This window comes from Cyprinus carpio, chromosome B9, assembly GCF_018340385.1.
Source record: "Cyprinus carpio isolate SPL01 chromosome B9, ASM1834038v1, whole genome shotgun sequence".
Lineage (NCBI taxonomy): Eukaryota > Metazoa > Chordata > Actinopteri > Cypriniformes > Cyprinidae > Cyprinus > Cyprinus carpio.
The window spans coordinates 13,835,634-13,858,977 of record NC_056605.1 but is presented as its reverse complement, the minus strand read 5'-3'; the positions used below and the strand labels follow the sequence as shown (position 1 = coordinate 13,858,977).

General features: G+C 38.6%; 1 protein-coding gene across 2 annotated transcripts in view; it reads left to right on the top strand.

Moving 5' to 3' along the window:
• The window catches only part of LOC109096696 (immunoglobulin superfamily member 3-like), a 134,900-nt gene that overhangs the window by 41,714 nt on the left and 69,842 nt on the right, over positions 1 to 23,344 (top strand). Inside the window, exon 2 of one of the 2 annotated variants that reach the window (XM_042731052.1) lies at positions 18,151 to 18,345. The exons of the other annotated variant lie outside the window; for it this stretch is intronic. Within the exon in view, the coding sequence (XP_042586986.1) occupies positions 18,231 to 18,345 (115 nt within the window). The 5' untranslated portion in view covers positions 18,151 to 18,230. The remainder of the gene's footprint in view (positions 1 to 18,150; positions 18,346 to 23,344) is intronic. 2 annotated transcript variants of the gene reach the window in all.

The window sequence follows — 23,344 nt, the reverse complement described above, 5'->3', positions numbered from 1 at the left end:
TGCAAATAATTGTTCATTTTTTTTTTTAAATACTCTCTTACAGTGTGGCCATTTATTTACATTTATCTCCAACCAATTTTAGTTCACAAATTATTTTTTCTTTACTCTTAAGGGGGAAACAGTCTCAAATAAATTATGACACATAGTGTTACCAAACTGAATGTTACAATTAATGATTGTCTTCAAACATGTCCCACCATCTGCCATTGGTTGGACTAGCATTAAGAAACATTACATCTCGTATAAAGTAGTGAGGTAATGTAATTTGCTTTAGTGGGACTTATAATATAACATTACATGTAACATTCCCCAATGCTGGTTGCAAAATGTGTCATCAGCATGTGCAATACTAGCATCTGAGAGATTTGAAACATCACTTTCCCAGCCCTGATCCAGCAGAGTGGGAGAAGATCTGGAACTGAGCTTTCCAACCTACGCACCAGCCCTCGCAAGAAATACAGAAAACGACAGCCTGCACTTTATAGCATGTGTAGCAGGGAGTCCTCCACCCTCAATAATCACATGCTCACTGCTCCATATTACACCGAGAGTGATATTAAACCCTGAACCAGGTTATCAGTGCTGCGAGCACTCGTTTGAGCGGGCGATGAGAGACCTCCCCTCTCTTAATCATGGCAAAACACATGAACAAGTTGGGCAGCAGTGCCTGAGTCATAAAGATCTACGGCTCTAGCCCTCTTCAAAGCTGTCAGCCAGCGTATTTTGACAGCGAGGGGAGTCCAGAGGGGCGTTAGTAATTTAGGAGCCGAGCTCCTGCTTTAAGAAGTGTGCTAGCATGAGTCAGAGGTTGCAGGCTGGTGTTTGGCTCGATACCTCATTAGAGTGTGAGGAGCAGTGCGGCCTGGCCGGACTTTCAGAGAGCGCTGGACAGCAGCCTAAACCTCTGAGTGAAGCCATCACATAGGCTTGAGAAGTTCAAATGTCTTAACCTGCTGTGCTGTAAAGCTGAAGTGTTTAATTTCAGAGCCATTAAAATGCCAGTATCGTCACAACATCTGAATAGCAATGAATGGTTTTAACTTTTTAATGCTACAGGTCTCCAAATATAATGTTTTATATAACAAGGAGAGCAAGGAACCAGCTTCCTGAGATGTGCTGTATTCTCAGCAAAGATGAGAGAAATTTTTAAAAAAGGTTGAGGATCGAGTTATGGACCTGCTGGGGAGGAAATGAGTTTTTATGAGAATTTAGGCTATTGTGTGAACAATGTTCGATACAGTGAGATACATGTTTACTCCAGCAACATTCGGCATGATTCTCACAATGAATAATATTGTCTAGAGGCATAGTTGTTACATTGTTACTTCAAGCCCAATTCGAACTTGAATAAGAAAGGAAAGTTACCTCAAATAAGCATTTTAATGAGTACAGTATGTTTTTCTAACTGCAAGCTAAAAGATTTATTTTTTGGAAATAAATAATTTTAGTTTTAGCTAAGGGTTTTTGATTGATATATTTGTGGGCTACTTTGGGAAAGAGTGTCCATATAAATGCACCTCTCATGATAGATTTTAATGAAAAGAAATAAATACTATATTTATGACCAGATATTTGACCAGTTCAGATTTCCCATATGCTATAATTGCTGCTTTCCCTGTTAATCTAAATTGTTTGTCATTTTTATCCAAGTTTTCTGGCACAGTATTAAATTGTCTTTTTTGTTTTTTTGTTCAAAAAGCCTTGGAATGTTGGTTAGCCGATCAGAATGAAGCATTCAAACATGCTGTGGTTTGAGTACGAAATCATATTACAGAGTCAGCTGTATTCCTTCTCATGAAGAGGACACGGCGTTGGAATGATTGTGCGAAGGGAAAGGGGTGAAGAGTTCACTTGGAGTCCTGTAGTGGGGGTAATGTAGCGTAATGGAAGCGTGTTTTAAATGTGGTTTTGCTGAGATCAGCGGGAGAGCTAAAACTGGAGATAGCTGCTCCTCTCATCTCTTTTAGAGAATCAGCGTAGAAGAAAGCAATCAGTTTCTCCTTTTATATTTTATCTTTAAAACTCTTTTCAGGCAAACTAAAATGTCCTTTCCCATTATTCGGTGACTTCAGTACATTCACCTCTATGAGGGAAATTGATTTGAGTGGTTGTGAAGTGTGGTTGTGCTAAATCGTCTTGCCTGCAATAGTTAGGTAGACGTTTGGTCTTTTCTTGTGTGAGGAATGTCACAGTGAGAACATTTTTCTTACGCTGTCTCTATTCCTTTATTTTTCACTATGTGTGTGCCACTTCTGGTTTGCACTGATCTTTCTATGCCTGTACTGTGAGTTTAGTTTATATGGCCAGACTGAAGTCGGAGAACTAGAGCTGCACCTCCTGTCTTAGAAAGGACAGTCTTCATATTAAAGGCTCTCTGGGAGTCAGGAAAAGCTGCTTAAACCAGCCAGATAAGAGAAAGTATGAAAATGAGAAAAATGGAGTAGAAGTTTTGGAGACCAAAGGAAGATGTGGCAAGAAAGAGACTGTCTAGATGACAACAGAGGAGAAGTGAAGAGGGAGGCTGCTGAGAGGGGATGAGACAGACGAGCTGGGAGCCTGTTATCTACCTGTTATCAGACTGTCAGAGTGCTGGTCAGTGTCTGACATATCTTCATGTCTGTCCTGTGGAGCCTGTAGATTTCATATTCCACAGTTAATGGTTTTGTGGTTTGTTTTGCTGACTGTTTGTTTGGTTGAACTTTGTCAGAAGCATCTGGATGGAGTTTAGTGTAAAGAATTAGTTCACTCATAAATAAAAAATATGGTACTATATACTCAAACATTCCAAAACTGTATGCTGCTGTGTTTGTCAAACACACATCAGAAGAGTCACTTAGAATATTAAATTATGTTGAAGTTATACGGTAGCTTGGTCTTTGGTTCTCCATTGTAACCAATGTAGTAATGTTAAACCACGTATTATATATATTTGAAAGAAGAAAGTATTTGCAATTTGACTGCTGCAGTATATGACACATATACCCTAAAAAAAACAAAAAACACCCCACACAAAAATATATTATATACACCAAAAAACACTACAAAATAACATATGAGATATATACACCTTTAATATCTCTTTATAAATAATGATTTTTTCTTTGGAACTTGACAACTGGTAGCCACTATAAACTGTCACTGTATGAAAATAAAATCTGTGTGACAGTTCTTTAAAAAATATTTTTGGTAGAAAGCTAATGGCATACAGTTTTGGAATGACATAAAAGAGGATTCAGAAGTTTTGCTAACTTTCACCACCACCACCACTGAATTAGATGGTCCCTATCCACAACTACATGCCTTCCTTCCTTCCTAACTCATGCACAAAAAACAAGGACAGATTGACAGGAAAAGGTCATTTCTGGTCATTTTTTAAAGCATGAACAGCTCCCTCAACTTTTTCCCCTGTTCTTACAGAGGCTTTAGCTGTCACAAAGAAGTGTGGTTTCTCAGGATACCTATTAAAGTGATATCTGTCAGGTAGTAGAGGCATTTTATATGATTTTCCAAAAGACGAATCCCAGAAATCAATTGTTTTGATTTAAGGTCTGAAAGTGCTGACAATACAGACGTGTGCGCATAGGTGTGAGCAGTCTTTAACACGTTTTCATTGGGCACATATGAATTGCACTGTTTGCACTGTAGGAAAGATTTCTTTCTTTCCATTTGTCTGACAGTCCCATAGGCCATCGGAGGGGCTCCTGGAGTAATGACATAAAGGTATAAAGTGTACTGAGATGCCTCCTCCGGCACGGCCAGATTGGCTCTAGCAGTAATTGAAAGATATTAGAGCTGTAATTTGCTCTGAACAATCTCCACCGTTACCAGCCAGGAGCTGCCAGAAGGCTATCAGTAGATTGAAGTGGACTGAACGATAAGTGGCTGAGAGACCTATTAGGAAAAAAATGCATAAGGAGGAGAGTAGAAAGTTTAACAGCTTGATGGAGGAAGAGTGAGAATACAGTTAGTCAACCTTCTGCAATCTTCTCTCTTAATACTGTTGGGTTTGGGTGATCAGTCCGGCACCATGGAGCGGTTCTGCAAATAATGGGCGCTCCGGGGAGAAAGGCCTGTGTTTTAGCCATTTGCCATCATGTGATAGAATTAATGGGACTTAGAACCAACGTGGGCCTGAGAACATGAGCAATAACAAGCTCTCGGCTAATGAGAGTGGCTTAATGGGTTTATATATTTCGACGGTGTCAACCAGGTTCGTCTTTACATTGGGAAATTGGGCCAAAGCATTCCTCTGTTGCGTTGCTTTAGATTTGATTTACTTAAACCACTAAACCCCAGGCATTCTCTCCTCAGCAGTGTCTAATGAATGCAACAAATCCTCTGGAATAAAAAAAAAAAAATGAATGCGAATATCGTTTTTAAATGAGTTCAGTGGCTGCTTCTTCGCCGTACACCACGTTCAGACATCCTACTGACAGCGTCTTGCGCGTGATCTGCGTGATCTGTGCTCCTGCAGAGTTTACTTCCAAGTCTAATCAAACACAACTCAACCAGCTAATAAAGGGTTTGAATTTAACTCTGCATGAACATAGATCTCCGTGTGAAGGATTGAACGCCCCTGTTTGAACGCAAATGAAGATATTTCTGTTTTCTTCCTGTGTGCTCATGCAAGTGAGATGTTCAAGGTGCCCTTGTCTTCTGACTGTGAACTTATTTGCATACAGCTCATCAGTACATCTTTTCCCTATCTGCTCAAGGCTTATAATTATTCCCAGTCAGTTCACCTTTCTGACTGCTGCTCCTTCAGGTCAGCCCAGAGTTATGAGGCAATAAATGAAGCTAAAGAACGGATGAATAAGATACCTATAAATCAGATGAATCTTTCCTGGCTTTTCCGACTCCCAGAGTCTGCAGCAGCCCATTAAAGCCTGTCATGCCATGATCATGTCCTTTGAGTAAGCGTAACATCTTCCGTTGGGGTGACCTTGCCGTCACAGACGTTTTGTTTGACAGGTTATTTGCGACATTGAAAATGTTAATGCCTCTATAAATTCACATCCCATTGTTGCAAGTGATCCCACGCTTATTGTCTTGTACACAATTGCACGCTCACCTTTGCATTGTGTGTGTGTGTGTGTGCGCGCATATATGCACACCCATGCAAATGCACACTTGCATAAGCCATAAAGCAGAGGCTGTCGAGGTGCACTGGTGTGTGGATAACAGCACTGTAGCCCTGAATCAATAATCAACTTTCCCTTGAGTTAGTAAAAGATATTACCCATATCACCCAGCTCATTAAAATGTTAATCACTTTTCTCATTATTTGGAATTGAAAATTTTGATTTACTTAAAATGTTTGACATAATTAGTTTAAATTTGAATTAAAGGGCCACAGTGTTTTCTGTGTCCATTTTCAGTTACTCCTGCATGGGTTGCTTTAGCACAGCAATCGCTAAAAAAACTGAATGACAATGAAATATATACAGATGTTTATCAATCTGTATGTGTAAAAAAAGTATGTACTAGGGATGTTCATTTTAACCGGTTAACCGACTGTAAGAATTTTGACCGATTAATACAATCAGTTAAACGGTTTAAAACATCATTTAATTATTTATTTTTTCAGTAATTTATCAAAATATTAAAAAAGATTTGCTGCATGGTTAAAATTCGCTACGAGAAAAAAAAGCATAAGTCGTGCATAAATCACATTTTATTAATTCATTCAAAAATAGGCCCAGTGACGACGCGAAATGTTTACAAATATTATAATAAACAGTGTAAACATAGCTAGGCTATTTAAGTTCCCCTCACTCCACAACAAATCCTTTCAATGTAACAGTATTTAGAAAAGAACAAGATTTAAAAAAATAATAAGCTATAGCTATATAAACGACAAGCCAAAACAAATTCATTTAGGCTAAAACGAAACTGAAACCAATGTTGGGTCTCTCATTCGACTCAAAATCAAATGTTTCCGTATTCACGATGTATTTGAATGGTGAAATATTATTTATTGTGTAGCCTACTTCACTTGTGTTCCAATATCCATGTAAAACAAAATGTTTTGCATAACTTCACGGTGGTACGGTAATAACGCTTAACGACACATATTTTACTAGTGTGATTTTTTTAGTGTTTTTTTTCCGTATGTTTGACTGACTGTATTTTATTTTATTAACAGACACTCAATTATTTATTTTTGACCAAATTCCGAACTGTATGTAATTTCACTGATGCCCAAAGCAAATGAAAGCGAAACAAGTAAATGCAGTATATCACAATTTTGAATGACTGTGCACTAAACATTTAAAATATTTAGTAGTGCTGTATTGTGACCCAGATGTTGGTATAATATGGTGTTACTGATTCTCACTCTTAGCAGTCAGCCTGTAGCTCATTTAACTTTATAACCGGGACAACACACTGTTAAACCCCTCTTTATCTACAGCCCAGCCAGCCAGTTCTTGAAAGCCCTGAAGATAAGTGCATCATTTACCCAGTGCAGATGCGTCCTCTCTGCTTGCATCACACCAAGCATTTATGCACACTTACTGAAAATCTCCAGCCTGTCTCATTTTCTTGAGGTAAAGAGCTGGGTGAGTGTGCATTTGAAATCCAAATCAACCATGTCCAAATCCAAACCCACTATATTCATATCCTTAAAACCTGTCCAGAGATTTTAATCGTACTTCAGTTCTATCTGGTGCACATTTTAACCCACTCGACCCGAGACCAGAATTTGTAAAAGGCACAATTTACATTCAGCTGGAAAGAATCTAATTAAAATGAGAGAGGGAATTAAATGAATTAATTAACGGAACATCTACCCATAAAGCTTATTCAGCCACTCAGGATTAAGTATTTAATTATTATTTTTTTTATACTTTTATGTATTACAGGTCGTGTTGCCGTGACAACACAGGGCAAAGTTGACAATCTGTTGTCTTTAAAATCCAACTCATTAAAGCAATGTCACGCTCATGACTTATCCTAAACTCCTGCCAGCACTGCTTTCCAATTTCAGCTTTTCAACATGAACCTCAGTGGCCAGACAGCAGACAGGGACAAATATCAATTAATATCCTCCTTTTTAGAGCCCTTCAGTCAGGCACTGGACAGACATCTACACCATAATGTATGTACATATTAGCAATTTCTATAAAGCTTGAATGGTGTAGAAAGATGGTCTTTGAAACCAGATGGTATGGTTAAGATAGCACATGCTCAAACCATGACCCATTAGCCAAAATCAATCAATTTTTACTTATTTTTCTGTTAAAGAAATTCTAAAGCAATTGTTTTTAATGTAACATCTATATTTCTGTACATTAAACCAATTAGTGATTTAACAGCATTACAGGACAGCTTTTGTTGAGACTAGTCACTGTCAAAGGGCTTTAAATAATGTACATTATGCATATCTCTTTCCTGCTCCCTTCTGCTATAGTAACATAATGGAGGTTGTGTATGCTAATCTCCTCAAGCTTATGTCAGCCATATTCAATAGACCAGGACAGTGCACATATGCTGCCACCTGTGCCCATTCACAACCGCCTCCGCCCAGCCTGCTATTCTGTAGGGAAAGCTCATTCACCCCATCTGTACATCCCGCCTTCTCTTGGTTGAGATGGAACGGGTGTTCTTTGGTTGCATCTGCTGCCCACCTGGATGTGTGCCTTTACACTCCCTCCTCGTTTCTTGCATCTCAGCCAGACCCCTGGGCATCCTCACACTCACAGACCCTGCCATTCAGATCCTTTGCTGCTGCCCTCAGCACCACCCGTGATCCTGCAATCTGGCTGGGCTTAAAAGGAATAGGTCACCCAACAATTAAAGTTCTGTCACCGTTTGCTCACGCTTGTGTCATATGAAGTCACTTTCTTTCTTCTGTGGAATACAAAAGAGGATAATAAACAGAGCATCCAAGCTGCAGTGAAAGTTAATGGGGACTGTGGCTGTCAAGCAACATTAGATGACCTAAATTAGGTGATGACTCCAGAAGTATGTAATGTTGTGTACAGGTTGTATTATTGTCATTTTTTAAGATTGACAGCACCATTCAGTCATCATATGCAAAATACAACCTAGGCTCATTAGAAAAATGTTACACTACCTGCAAAACTACAACTACCTATACATACAATTCACTGCAGTTTCCAGTTGAAATGAACACTAGTGACAGTAAAACACAAACTCACACAAATTCTGATTGCAGGGGTGAGTTATTGAGTAATAAAGACTTATTTTCCTGCATTTCATTGCATAGTACTGTATTATGGCCTCATAAGATTTTTACCACGGTGCATGGTTTGTCAACTAATCCATTTTGAATCATAAAAACCAGCTCTATATATGACTTTTTTGAAATAGTAAACATGTTGGTAAAGCATTGCACTTTACACGAATGGGGCGATAAAGGATAATTCACATAGAACATGAATCACAGTAAAACAGCTCAAAGACTTGTAGAAGCAAGCTAAAATGCCATGATTGCTGCAGCAAATGTGTGTTTATCCCAGGTTTGCTAATGTTAATACTATTGCATTTGAAAATAACATACCACCTACCCTAAACCTAACCACCTGTGCATAAACCTTTTAGCACCACTCACTGGACATTTCATTTACAAACTGCTGGGATATGCGCAACAATATACATAATAAAATGTTGCCAGATTTACCTTCATCTGTTTTGAGGTTATAAGTTAATTGTGCTTTAGTGTAATGCCACTCAAACCCATTTCACTTTGAAAGTGTCATGAAATGTGGCACAGGTGCAAATTTCCAATGAGTCTGGGTTGGGAAATGGACAGTTTGGACATCTTGCTAAATCTATTTTTTGTTAGTAAATAATGACACATTTCATTTTTGGGTGAACTATTCCTTTAACAAAGTTGCATCCTGCTTATTTTGCCCCCACGGTCCAGCTGAAGGCTTGCCCTGTTTGGATGGCTACCTTCTGTTTCTGTTCACCCTTCGTAGCCAGTTATGATATTAGCTTGGCTCCTCATACGGCTGATTTCTCACCGTGAGTCCATGGTGGTTGCTCAGTCTAGCAAATAAATGGATTTGACCTCTCCTGATGACTCTTTTGTACTGCTAATGTCCAGACTGGCTCAGTCTCTATGGTATTTGTGGTTGTTTAATCAGAGGGATTTTTTTATTGGCTCGCCATGAAGGATATCGCACCATTCCATTGTGGTTTACAACCAGCCGCCGCATTAGCGCTGTGCTGCCTTTGGAGCCTTTGTCGCCTTAATCCTTTGGCAAAGCCTTGGCTCTCCCCACGCATGGTTTACGACAGCAATTCCTCACCCACATGTAATGCTGTGACACACTGGCACAACTAACTTATAGTCACACATCATGGCACATGTAATGAATCATAAACTCGTTTATTCTCACAATGTAACATTTCATACACTCATGCACGGGCACATTAAACACACCTCAACAGACTGATCAGATGGTAAAGCCTGTAACTGTGGCCATCCTGAGGAGTTGTTTAATTGGTCACAGGGGTTGCCCATCTGTGGTAGGCGGCGTTTTTGAAAAGACAAATGGAAAAGTAAGGAGAGATGTGAGCAGGGGCGGGAGCTGCTGAGGGTGCGACTGAGAGATGGGATGGAAAAAGAGGAGCTGAAGAGGACAGAGAGCGAGTGACAGAAGGACTGAGAGGGGAGCACGCTTATAGGGGAGGAAGTGGGTGCCAAAACCCCCGGAGCATATGGGACAAAATCTTTGTTTTTTCCTCTTTTTTTTGGAAAAAGCTAATCATGAATTAATTCATTGTATTCATTAATCATGATTGTCCCCTCATTATTTGAGTGCAGAAGGATTGTGCAAACTGGAACAAAAGCCTGCTCCACAAAACTATAACAACATCTATTACATTTATCAACCAGAATAACCATCTGTCATTTTTTTTTCTACTGCTCTATGTAATTATTTATTATGATGTTCTGATTTGGTTTTAAAGGTGAAATTAACATTTATATTGACATGGAATAACCTTCTGTCATTTTTTTTCAACTGCGCTATGTAGACTAATTGTTTATATGATGGTCTGATTTGGGTTTAAAGGTGAAGTGTTGCAATTAAAAAATGCAAACACCCCTTGAACACATGGAATTAAAACACAGTGTTTGTTTTCGAAAATAGTTTTTGCAATATTTGTATACATAAATTAAATCTGCAGTTTGGATAGAAAGACAACTTTTGGCTCAATCAATGTCTGGCTAGAGGCAGATAAGGGCAGTACTTGGGAAACCTTTGAGAAAACAACCATGATTTTGCAACAGAAATTTTGAGATTTTGCACTTGACCTTTGTCTAATCTGTTGCAAATAAATAAATCACTCTCCTTTTGTTTAGGGAAAGTTCAGCAAAAATGAGACTTCTGAGCTGCTTGATGCGCAGAGTGAAGTTCATTGGTTCTCGTGCATTAAGCAACATGTGCGTTGATCAGTGTTTACATGTAAATAAAGTCTGGCTTTTTTGGATTTTGAAATTTTAGCTGCATAGCATTTCAATGAATGGACAAACTTGCTTAGAAAGTATTAAACATTTCTTAATTTCTGTTCTGAAGATGAACAGAAGACTTATGGGTTTGGTTTGACATGAGGTGAAGTTAAATGCTGACAGAAATTTCTTTTTTTTTTTTTGGTGGACTATGTCTTTAAACAGACCAGATAAAAGCATGACATCACATGAATAGTGCATCAGAGAATAACTGGCCATCTCTTTTCTCATGCTAATGCAGAAGCAGACATTGGCTCACTGTAAAGCAAGCGCGGGAGCCCATTCATTAGCTGCAGTGTTGCAATCTGATTGGTTCTCTGGATATAGTGAATGTGTTTTGTGGGAAATACTGGTAATCACTTTCCTATGTGTCTCTATACCTTGTAAATTTCTGCTGATCCAAGCAGTCGTATGGCGGGGTTGTCAGCCAGACTCACTGATAAACTCTAGCAGGACAGCTGAGTTAGAGCTCAAGAAGAGAGATAGATTCCCGGAGGGGGTTGAAATTTATCAAGAAATATAGAGAGAGAGAGCAAAGAGAGATGTACTCACTTCTGTCCTCTACTGTTTACTTCTCTTTCTGTTTAATTCTCTTTTTTTCTTCCTCTTGGATCCATTGTCCCATTGTTCTACATCAATCCTTTGTGCCCTCTCATCCTTCCGCCTCTCCATTTTGCTCCCCTTCCTGCTGTTGCCGTGTCATGGTGAGCGTGCTATCCTCTTTCCTCCCCGTTCTCGCCAGTTCCTTATCTGCATCTTTCTTTGGTGTGTCAGGGCCTTTCTTCAAGTTGGAACATCAATCTTCTGATTCATTTCTGAAAGGACCTTGGAAGCCACGACAACACACATTATGGTAATGAGACAGTGACTAGATGTCACAGATGTATTATCAGTAATTATTTCTGTGCTATTTTTCTCCAGTGCGTTCAATTACAGCACTAAAAATTCTTGATTCGTTTGATGAGATTTACAGATTACTGCTTGCCTATTGATTTGTTGCGGTCCATCTTATTGTTTCCTTCTTCTGGAAAACAAATTGCAGAACTTTGCTTGATGTTTTGGGGAATAGAGGTATGGCTAATGAGCTCATCACTGTAATCGGATTACAGGGCTCTTGTACCCCTAACATCCCATTAGATTTCCCCCTTAATGATGGGCTGATTATCCCAGTGATAAAGAGCTGGTAATGCAGCACTAATCCCAGCTCTGAGAGCGAACGGCGTCCACACATGTAGTCAGACGCTCTTGACAGACCTCTCAATGTTTTATTCACATTTTGATGGTATTTGGAATGGTTATTTATGATTAAATGATCATTAAGCGGTGCTTCCATCAAAGTTTTTATTAAGTGGAGAACCTCCTGTGACTGTAGGTGGCTCATCGTCCCAGTATGGTTTGCTCCTCAAGCTGGAAAATATTTTAAACTCCTTGTGACTCGTTTTTCTTTTGATGTGTGAAAGAAGATTATTGCTAGCTTAGTTTAACCTTGACACATTTTAGCAGAGTGTAATATTCTAGCCATCATCACATGAACACTATCACTCTTAATCTTTGCCTTTACTAGGGAAGTAAATCTGCTACTTTGTGTCTTTGATTAGATTTAAAGGTGACGTGCGTTACGTCTCAAACCATAATTGTTTTTAAACATGTCTGTCTGCCTGCCAAACAGATAGTCCCGTCCCAAAGTCATGCCATCGGTTGAACCAGTGTTGCGGTGTCAATTTGGGGTGCGCTTCCCAAAAGCATCCTTAGCCAACTATGGTCGCAGCTTCTGTTGCTACCAACATAGTTCATTGATTCTGTGTTTCCCAAAACCATAGTTCAAATGAACATTCCCAAATGACAGGGAACAAAAAATAGTAAATTATACATCAGGTGCCATGTTGAGTAAAGCAGTATCTCGGAGATCTCGAATCAATTAATTAGCAGAAATTCAAAGTACTCCACTGCATTAACAACGGTCCAATATTGTTGAACCAGTATGGTTCAAATGATGGAAATGCAACCGTTTGAGTGCATAGTTAAATACACACTCTTCAAAAATGCCACTTATTAAGGATGCGCTAAAATATACAGTTTAAAATGTTTATATATTAAAGTAGAAAGGAAGATATAGATTGTACTGCATGTTAGCTTGCTTAAAGGGATAGTTCACCCAAAAATCAAAATTATGTCATTAATGACTCACCCTCATGTCGTTCCAAACCCGTGAGACCTCCGTTCATCTTCGGAACACAGTATCAGATATTTTAGATTTAATCTGAGAGCTTTCTGACCCTCCATTGAGAATGTATGTACGGTATACTGTCCATGTCCAGAAAGGTAATAAAAACATCATCAAAGTAGTCCATGTGACATCAGAGGGTCCGTTAGAATTTTTTGAAGCATCGAAAATACATTTTGGTCCAAAAATATAAAAAACTACGACTTTATTCAGCATTGACTTCTCTCCCGGGTCTGTTATGAGCGCGTTCACAGCACATCCGGTTCGCGAACGAATCACTCGATGTAACCGGATCTTCTTGAACCAGTTCACCAAATCGAACTGAATCGTTTGAAACGGTTCGCGTCAACAATAAGCATTAATCCACAAATGACTTAAGCTGTCAACTTTTTTAACATGGCTGACACTCCCTCTGAGTTCAAATAAACCAATATCCCGGAGGTAATTCATTTACTCAAACAGTACACTGACTGAACCGAGCCAGATAACGAACGAAACATTGACTCGTTCTCGAGTCAAGAACCGGTTGCATCGGTTTTCGGATTACCGGTAGTGATGGGAAGTTGGATGGAAACCGCGAACCGGTTCTTTCGGACAGTTTGATTCAATAAACCGGTTGCTGAAAACGGTTCACCAGTTCTTTTGCGCTCGACGTAATGACTTCATTGGTGATGATTGCCCTTGATTCAAGCCTTCGGTTTACCCGCGCTCATAACATTAGCACAGAATCAGTTCAGAATCAATCACCAAAAGAACCAGTTCGGTTCAGACGTGCTGTGTGTCAGTCTGCTTCACGCATGCGCAGTATCATCAGCTCCTCGGTTCTCGAATCGCACGCGTCCGACAGAAACGGTTCTTGACTCGAGAACGAGTCAATGTTTCGTTCGTTATCTGGCTCGGTTCAGTCAGTGTACTGTTTGAGTAAATGAATTACTCCGGGATATTGGTTTATTTGAACTCAGAGGGAGTGTCAGCCATGTTAAAAAAAAGTTAACAGCTTAAGTCATTTGTGGATTAATGCTTATTGTTGACGCGAACCGTTTCAAACGATTCAGTTCGATTTGGTGAACTGGTTCAAGAAGATCCGGTTACATCGAGTGATTCGTTCGTGAACCGGATGTGCTGTGAACGCGCTAATAACAGACCCGGGAGAGAAGTCAATGCTGAATAAAGTCGTAGTTTTTGATAATTTTGGACCAAAATGTATTTTCGATGCTTCAAAAAAATTCTAACGGACCCTCTGATGTCACATGGACTACTTTGAAGATGTTTTTATTAACTTTCTGGACGTGGACAGTATACCGTACATACATTCTCAATGGAGGGACAGAAAGCTCTCGGACTAAATCTAATATTGTGTTCCGAAGATGAACGGAGGTCTCACGGGTTTGGAACGACATGAGGGTGAGTCATTAATGACATAATTTTGATTTTTGGGTGAACTATCCCTTTAAGTACATATGTCTTATTAACAAGAAACTATGCTCAACCACTGGTGGGGAGGTGTAGTACCAACCACATAAGTTTGTGATGCTGTTTGAGATTGTTTGTTTGAGCTGTGGTTTCGGGAAACACTGAATCGTTGAACTATGGTGGTAACAACGGAAGTTGAGACCATAGTTGGCTAAAGATGCTTTTGGGAAACACACCATTGGCCGAGATTCGGGATTAAGCAATGTCTCTACATATGAACAGTTGCAGTTTAATGTTCATTATAGTAGATGTTTTCTAATTTCCTCATCTATTGAATGTTGTCAGTATGTTATGTATGCTCTCGTTCACATCCATTCATGTTTGGCTATCTGACAGTCTGTTAGTCCAGGGATTTTGTAGATCAGTGAATATATATACAGATATCATGTTTTTCCCCTGGTTGTTTACAACACCTTCATTTGTTTGAGATATTTCTTTATTCTCTATTTAGTTTTACTTCTATCTAATTTCTCTTTTGTGTTGAGGACTACTTTAAGTAAAAAGTGGCACAGCTTACCCCTCTCTCACCTACATATTTTAATTTCATCCCACTTGGTCCATGTCAGTGCTTCATGAGTTGCCCCCCACAACAACATACTGTAACCTACTTTCTCTGTCATCCCTCTTTCTCTCCTTATTTCTTTCCTCTCCTGTTGACTCGAGAGTTTACATGGAAATATGACTCTGTCATATACAGTATATAATAGACTTTTTATCACATTTGTTTTGAGGTGGTGGACAAGCACTAATAAAGTCCAAACATCTGCCAGCGCTCTTCAGTGTGTCGGGATCTTCCTGCCTGTTATTCGAAAACCCCAGACTTTCCTCACTGACTCAGCACTCTGGTTAACCATGTTACAGCTCCAGTTGTCTGTCTGGCATCAGCATTTTTCCACTGAGGCGGACCAGTTGTTCTGTCTCTGGTCTACAAGCATCATTTTGCCATGAACGTATTTGCCGTAACTGAAGACACACAGTTGTTCACAAGCTGGGGTTGGGGGAAAACCCCTGTACGCCCTCTCAGATCTTTTCCCTCTTTGTATGGCAGCAACAAAGACAGCCGACAGAGCTGACCGCACTGCTGTGTCAGGTTGCTTTCTCCACTCATAGACACACAAGCACGTATGCACGCAAATACAGGCTGTGTGCCCAAGGCTAGGATTGATGGTGTTTCTAATTGGGGATTTTCTCTTCTTTCTTTTGTGTAGTCCATTGTAGTATTGAAAACAGAGCAGCTGTGCCCCCTGGGGTCAAGGACGGGCATATCAGGGTGTGGTTGTCAGTTGATGTGTGTGATGGGTCTTTTTTCACTACTAGCCTGCCATTAACATCGGTTTCGGGTGATCTGATCGCAAGTGGTCAGGTGAGACAGATTTACACTTGGTATTGCTGTGACCGCTTGTGATCTGATATCGAGGTGATGTCTATTATTTTGTGACTACATTTGTCACGTCACACAGTGTGGCAATTCAGAAAAGAGAAAATCCACACACACACACAGTTGTCCACAAACGTATTCAAAGGCCCCCTAGAGTTTTGTTTTCAGAACTTATTTTAATCTATGGACATTCCTTGTTTCCATCAATTAAAAAGGAAGTAATAGTTAAATAATTATAAATGCAATTACAAAAATTAAATTACAGTAGTTTTAGGGAACTGATTGTTCTTCAGGGATTCCACTCTTTTTAACACATTAATTTACATTACCTTCCCTGTGATTGTGATTTATTTTTAGATTTGGCATAACAAGAAAAATTTATGCTCATTATAACATGCACATGGGGTTTTAAGATTGTGTTATTTGCATGATTTTTTATGTTTACAAATCATACTTTTAAAATCAGGCTACATTATTTATTCAGGATATATGAGAGAGAGAGACACTTGTTTGAAGTTGAAGAGAAGTTGCTGAGGCCCAGGTCCTCTGGTTGAGAAACACTAGTCTAGATATTTTCAGAACAGTTGTTGTGAAAGTAAAGCAAGATTATTTATAGTGTCTTACTATTATTTTTCAAGTTAAATATTGGATAGATCAATTCACAAATTAATCTGCATTGTTCTGATATTAAATGAAAGTACTTTATTTTCTAGTGGACGGATTTACATGTACACACTTCACTGTTCAGGTATAGAGATATTTCTGAATTTGTGTTACGTCTTTGTCACTGTGTTAGCCTGTGTTCCCTGGTAAGCACAGGAGCATTGACATCCACTTGCAGAAAGCAGCAGATATGAATATGAAAACATTAAAAGCTGGAGAGTTGCTATGGACACCCTTTCCCAGCAGTGTTCGTGTCAGGGATGATGTGTGCAGAGGATTATAGTATAATTAGCATGACATCAGCACAAAAAAGTATGCTGGGTAAAAACATGTTGTGAAGGATTCGGCTGATTCACTTTCCAGACGTCTTTCACCTCTCAGCACACAGGTTAGCTTAGCCTGCCATTACTTCCATGAGATGCAGAGTGTTACTTAAGTCTATCTTCTATGTGATGAAATTACACTTCTTTTTTTATTTTCACCCCAGAAGTAATACAATTGTTAATAGATCCATTAAGATACCAAAATTGTACCTGAAAAAAAAAATACATTATAGTGTTTAGGTTTAGTATATATTCGAGTCCCTCTATGCCACAGCTTAGCTTTGTAGTATTCACTAGCCTCACACTGCATGCTGATAGTTTAAGGGGAGTATATTAATCATTTGTCTCTCTTCAAAGGATGCTTTTTGCATAAAAGATGGTATCAGAGTTACTCTGAGGTCATGTTTTCTCCATCAGCTTCACTGCAGATTTCATCAGCTGATTAGTCTAAATGGTGAAATCAAAGTGATTTTATGTCTTCTGTTGTCTTTGATTCGGCCCACAGATGCATCTCATCTGTGAGAATGTGTGGGTTTTTGTTTGTAGAATGTGTGACTGACTCATCGCGTCACTCTAAGTATCATTTTTGTGACTAGGGTGGTAATAGATGTCATATGCTTGACAAATGTATATCATGTACGTTTATTTCGCAATGGTTCAATTGAGTGTCAAGTTGATGCTCAAGCCATAATGTGGAGAAGCTTCATGTGTAGGTGGCGTGATGTGGTTTATTGTTTTACCTTTAGCTTTAGTTACACATCTGTGGTAAATTTAACTTCAATACGATATGTGTGTACAGTGACGATGTTAGATTTTTACTGACTGTACAGTAGGTCTGCACGTTAAATTAAAACGGCTTGGTTTACAGTAAACGCTACAGAAAAAAAACTCCATATCTACTGTGAATTTAGGTTGCTTATGATATGCATTTGTGAACACAACATACAATAACTATCTTCCTAAACTTGTAATGAGAACCACTTATGAACCATCTGTTGTCAACAAAAGAGAAGTTTTGAAGGGGTCCCTGCAGTGTTCCATCACAATAAAAGCGCAGTAGTTTAATGTTTGAAAATGAAGAAATTAAGATGGCTTGAGAGAAGATATCTAATACTAGAATTGTAATTTTACCATTTTTAAAATTGGTATGTTCTTCTATTTTTCATATTTTTCAGTCACAGGGCCTGCAATTGTGATTTATCATTACTTAGATGTTTTCTATATTTTGATTCTTAATATTTATTTTGTGTTGTTTTTTGTACATTTTCTCCTTTCAAATGTAGGTTGATATCTAATCAGATAATATACTGGTCAATAATAATAAAAATAATGATGACAACATTTGTTTATTTCCATCTGCGTCCCCTGGTTTTGTTCATTTTATCCTGTAACGGTAGACTGCCTGTTTAGTCCCACTTTTTTAAGGTTTCTGCTTCATTTATCTGCCCCCTCACGTCATGCAAGTGAATTTAGTTCAACATGTTTGGACAGCAAATGTTGTTATGGTTTAACACAAACTATTTCTTGAGCATCAGTAGTGCATCTGTGATTTGTGGCACACTATGTAATGTATTTGTCTTTCTTCCTGTAATGCCTCAATACACAGATCAGCATTAAAACGCATGGCGTCTCCAAGACGGGACACAGCCATTTGCAGTTGTGCAGCGGTTGGAGACAGATGGCTGCATGCTGCAGCGTTTGATGCGTGGGCTGTCTGGACCCCTGCAGGGCAGCCCCGTCTCTGGGGACACGCAGGCCCATCTCAGCCTGGTGGCTGCCGCTTGTCTCCATCTGCACACAGGTATAATGAGCATGTATATCCACAGGGGCGCATGCATTTAGATTTAGCAGTACCATGCCGAATTGTAGATACGTGTACCAATATACATGTAAAACCAGAACAACCACAAATTAGGAAGTTGGGCAACTGTAGATTGTAATTCTAGAAGCAGCAGCCTGTGTATGGATTGGATGGATGAAAAAGAGAGAGAAGGATCTAAATCTTCACATTGATCTGATGGATGTGTAGATAAATGGTAATGGAAATGAGAGTGCCGTGACTTTGCAGATGCTGTTCTTCTTGAATGCAAAATGGCCATCACTCTTTCTCCGACAGCTCAGCCTTGCCCCATCCCTGCTGAGATGTGTACAGATGAACGAGCAAGGGATGTGCTTTATAGAGAGGTTCTACAGATTGTGTGTGCGTGCATAACTATCATCAGTGCAGGTGTCTTAAAATGCATGTTGTTTATTTGAAGTCATGCTCTTTCATACTAACAATAAATCCTGCTGTTGGCGACTCGGGGGTCATTAGTGATGGACTTCTTCTGATTTAACAGATAGTCTAAAGCTGTTCTGAACACTAGTGAGCTGCCTTGCTGTCTACTGCCTATACAAGTAGCTACCTTTTGAAGCATCGTAACTGAAGTTGGACCTCAAAAGGAACTATGGTCTTGTTCTTTTTTTGTAGTTTGAAATGGAAAAGGCACATGAAATCTGATCCAAGCTGATTTAAGTTCCAATTGTGAATTATTTGAAAACTGATTAACAACTGATTTTATTAATTAATCTCAGTCTGAATGAATGGATTTTTTAAAGCAATTTTGTGCAATGAGAACAAAACATTACATCAATATGCCACTATTTCCCTTGTTTACACTGATTAATGTGATCTGATTGGGATACTGCTATCTTGATGAGAAACATAATCAGTTGTGAAACATTCATCGTAAGTTTACACATGGTGAACCTTTGCAGACGTGTGCTGTTAATGATAACCAATGTGGACCTGCTAGCAAAAAAAGAAACTGTGGTCTGATCATAAAATGTCTGATATGGCTACATAATACTAGCATTTTAAACAGTCTCTATTGCAGTCTACACCATCTCCCCCAATGCTGCACATTTTGCATGTTTCCTCTGTCTGATGCACCCATTTCAGGGTCTCTGCAAATGAGCTGATGACCTGAATCAGGTGTGTTTGACTGTGGAGACATGCAGTTTTGGGGGCTCCAGGAACATGGTTGATAACCGTTGCTCGGCATAGACAGTAAAGCAGACATGTATCAGAAACTGTACTTACAATTGAATTAAATGTTTTGTTGTTAGAATGTAGCTAAGATAATGGTATGGTGATATACATTTCAAAAGGTACTAATACATACCATTTGGGTACTAATATGTACACTTAAGGAATACACTTCACAGAATATAGTAAGTCATATAGATGTATGATTAACTAAGCATAAAATATATTCCACACAAAAATATTGGTATAACAGTCTTTAAATTAGACTGAACTAGACACATAGATTTAGTGTCTATAACCATTTCTCAGAAGGTCTTCCTTTTTTTTCTGCCAGTAGGGAGATGTATGTCATTCCTGATGAATGACCACAGTGAAAGGGAAACATAGCCGAAATATAGCTATAAATCGCTCTAACACACTCCTCTCTGAAGCGAGACACACTTTTGGAGCCTCTGAGTGAATGTTTGATGAATTTGTGCGAATGGAGGTTATCCCACTCTGTCGATTTATAAAATATTATGTTTGAGTTAGTGATGCGAGTGTTGCTTTTGTTGAAAAAACATGGTGCCCGTCTCATTACTGGTGTCATGTGTTTAGCTTCCCAACCACTGCTTTATAGCTACTCAATAGAAGCATTTTCTTAGCCTTTGTGCTCCACTATAGCCATAACTCTACCCTGACCAAGGTTTCTTTCTCAGTAGGGAAGGTCAGATTCTTCACGGTTGTACAGCCTGCATCTGACTGGCACACATTTATACAGAACTGGAGCGTCAGAGTTTGTTGTGGCTATTGATTAGTTAGACTGATTTAAGGGAAGTGCTGATATGGCCAGATGGAGTGCGGGTAAGAGTGCATCCAGTTACTTTCACTACTGGAAAGAGTTTTCTTCTGTGTGCCTCACAGCTGAGAGAGACGGAGAAAGAATAGCGAAGAAATGGGATAATTGAATGTTGAGGAACAAAGATGGAAAAAGGAATGAAGACTGAAGAATGGAAGGGAATTCAGCTTAAAGGCTGATATTATGACAGGTAGAGAGAAGAATGAGGTAGATGCACAGTGAAAGGGTAATGGTGCCCAAGAGAACGAGGGAGACAGACTTCCTGCCAATCTTGCAATTTCAGGTTGATAAACCCCCATAAAGTATAATAAACTATAAACAAAAGTCGATATGACTGCTAGATATAATAATGTAAAAAAAAAAAATAAATAAATAAATCTGCCTGATGTTTAGGCCAGTGTTAAAATTCTATATTATTTTATACAAATAAATTAAAAATAAAACACTTAAAACTAAAATAGCCATTTTAAAATGCTACAAGTGAATCATAGTGGCATCATAGCATTATAATATTTAGTATAAAAATTACACTTTTTAAGATTTGCTTAAGATGTAACAATACTTAAAGATTAGCTAAATGGACAGATAATGGCACAGATCATCTAAATGAAAAATAACAGAAATATTATATATATATATATATATATATATATATATATATATATATATATATATATATATATATATATATATATTATATATATATATATATATATAATGCATTCAATAGGGCTGCACAATTAATTTAAATAAAACCCAAATCAAGATTAAGGCTTAGTTTGATTATCAAATTGCAAAGGCTGTGATTTTATTCAGTAAATATATGCGCTGTGTTTCTGAGCACAAGTAGCTCATTATTCGTTTTTTCAGTGTCTCAGAAAGACTAAAATAAAAGCTGATGGTTTAATAATACATTATTACAACTTTATAATAATATAATGCATATTGCTGTTGGTGTTGTTGTTAGTGGTGTTTGTACTTTGTAGTCATATTGATATATAATAACAAAATTTGGGGTCAAATTGTGCAGTCCTGCAAACAAGTACAGCAAAAAAGCATGCTCTGTCCTGATGCTGAGATGTGGCCCATTGTGCCGAGTGAGTTCCCAGGTGTTCCTCCTCCTGATTGTGGACTTCAGTGAATAGACAGCTGTAAGAGGGCCGATTACTCTCTGGGAGCTGTACGTCTGATGGGGGTTACAGGTGGAGGCTTGAAGGACAGTCTCCACGTCTCGGCCCCACAGAGCGCAGCACTCTAAGTGCCTCACAATTGGGCTTTCTGCTGACAGCAGGGCACAGTCTTGTCACGCTCTCTGTCATTATGAGTCTCTTGGCAGTGGAAAGCCTTTTAACCTGTGTCATGTCTCTGTTTGTCAGGTTGAAGCTATATGACAAATGTCTGTTTTTTTCTTCCCCAGTTGAGACTCTACATGTTTGTCGCACAGGCATCAGAATCTGTTTATATAGTGTGTTATAGTCTATTATTATTACTCTTTTTAACGATTAGAACAGATCCTTAACCATAATGGCTTCTGTGATTTATTGTTGTTTTTTTTTCCAATAAATGTTGGAAAGTAAGGGAATATTACAGATTTTCTAATTGCTGTTATTTAATTGTGTATTCTTATCACTGCCTGTTTTTATATTTAGATTGCCTTTGCCACCATCAAACACTTATCTTTAAAAACTTTAATTTATTTAAATTATTAATTTATTTACACGTTTAATTGTATTCTTTAGCAAATCTTAATGCATTTCTGAACTGAGATCTATTTTTCTTATTGTACATTAATGTTGAGTTAATTGCAGCATTTAAAGTTTGAAGTGTTTTAATTTTATTTATTATTATTTATTTGCATTGTAAATAAATTATACATTTAGTTCATTTTGTTTTATTTATAGAGTAATTTATTTATACAAAGTGGTATAGAATTATTATTATACATAAACCAAATTATAAACCAAATTAATTATGACCTTATTTGGTGTCGCATAGTATTTTAATATAGATATATCATATTCTGTTCCCTAGATACCTGGATTAAAAGTCATGGTAGTGGCTTTAATCGAACCACTGACAACACCCTAGCAACCACATAAAAAAACCCTAGCAACATAATAGCACTACACTGAAAACCACTCTAAACAAATATTCACAACTTCCTTTGTCACAAAGAGGTATTAGCAAGGATGTTTCTGCTATCTCTTTCTCTCCCTCAGAAAGCCAGGCGGACCCCATGCCGTTGAGATTAGTGGCGATTGGACATGGTGTAATTTTAGAGAGAGTGTTTCTGGGTCTTTGCATGTGGATGTATGCGCGCGTGAGAGAATTGCTACAGTGTGAATGGCGCAGATGCTACAGAACCACAGTGACCTTTTTACAGGACTGGATCTAATGAAGTGTGAACCGCAAAGTGAGATTTAAGGAGCTGTTGGTTTTCGCTGTGGAGATGCTCATGCACACCCACACACACACATTGTGAAGATGCTACATCGTTGCTTCTTACACTCTAGATTTCATTTTGCTCTCTGAAGACTGCATGCATTGTTTAAGAGAGCTCCTTGTAGTAGTTCATGTTTAAAGGGAAATATTAAAGTAAAGGGGCCAATAGGCCTGTAGATGTGAATGAGGATTGACAGCAGCTCTGACAGCACCAGGGATGCTCTCTTTAGAGGGATGGCTAATAGTCTCTCATTATAAAGGCTGCTATGAATTATAGATGGAGCCGGAGAAGCCTGCCTGCTCTTAACTACACGACTATCGATCCCCACTGCAGCGTCAAGTGCCAGTACAATTAAGACCTCGCCAAATTGATGTGCTATGGAACCTGTGTCAAATTTTCCATTTTCAATCTAGATATGCTTTATCTGATGGAGGGAATTACCTCAGGTCTTTTTAAAACTGTGACTGATTCGTTCAGAAAGTGGTCCAGTC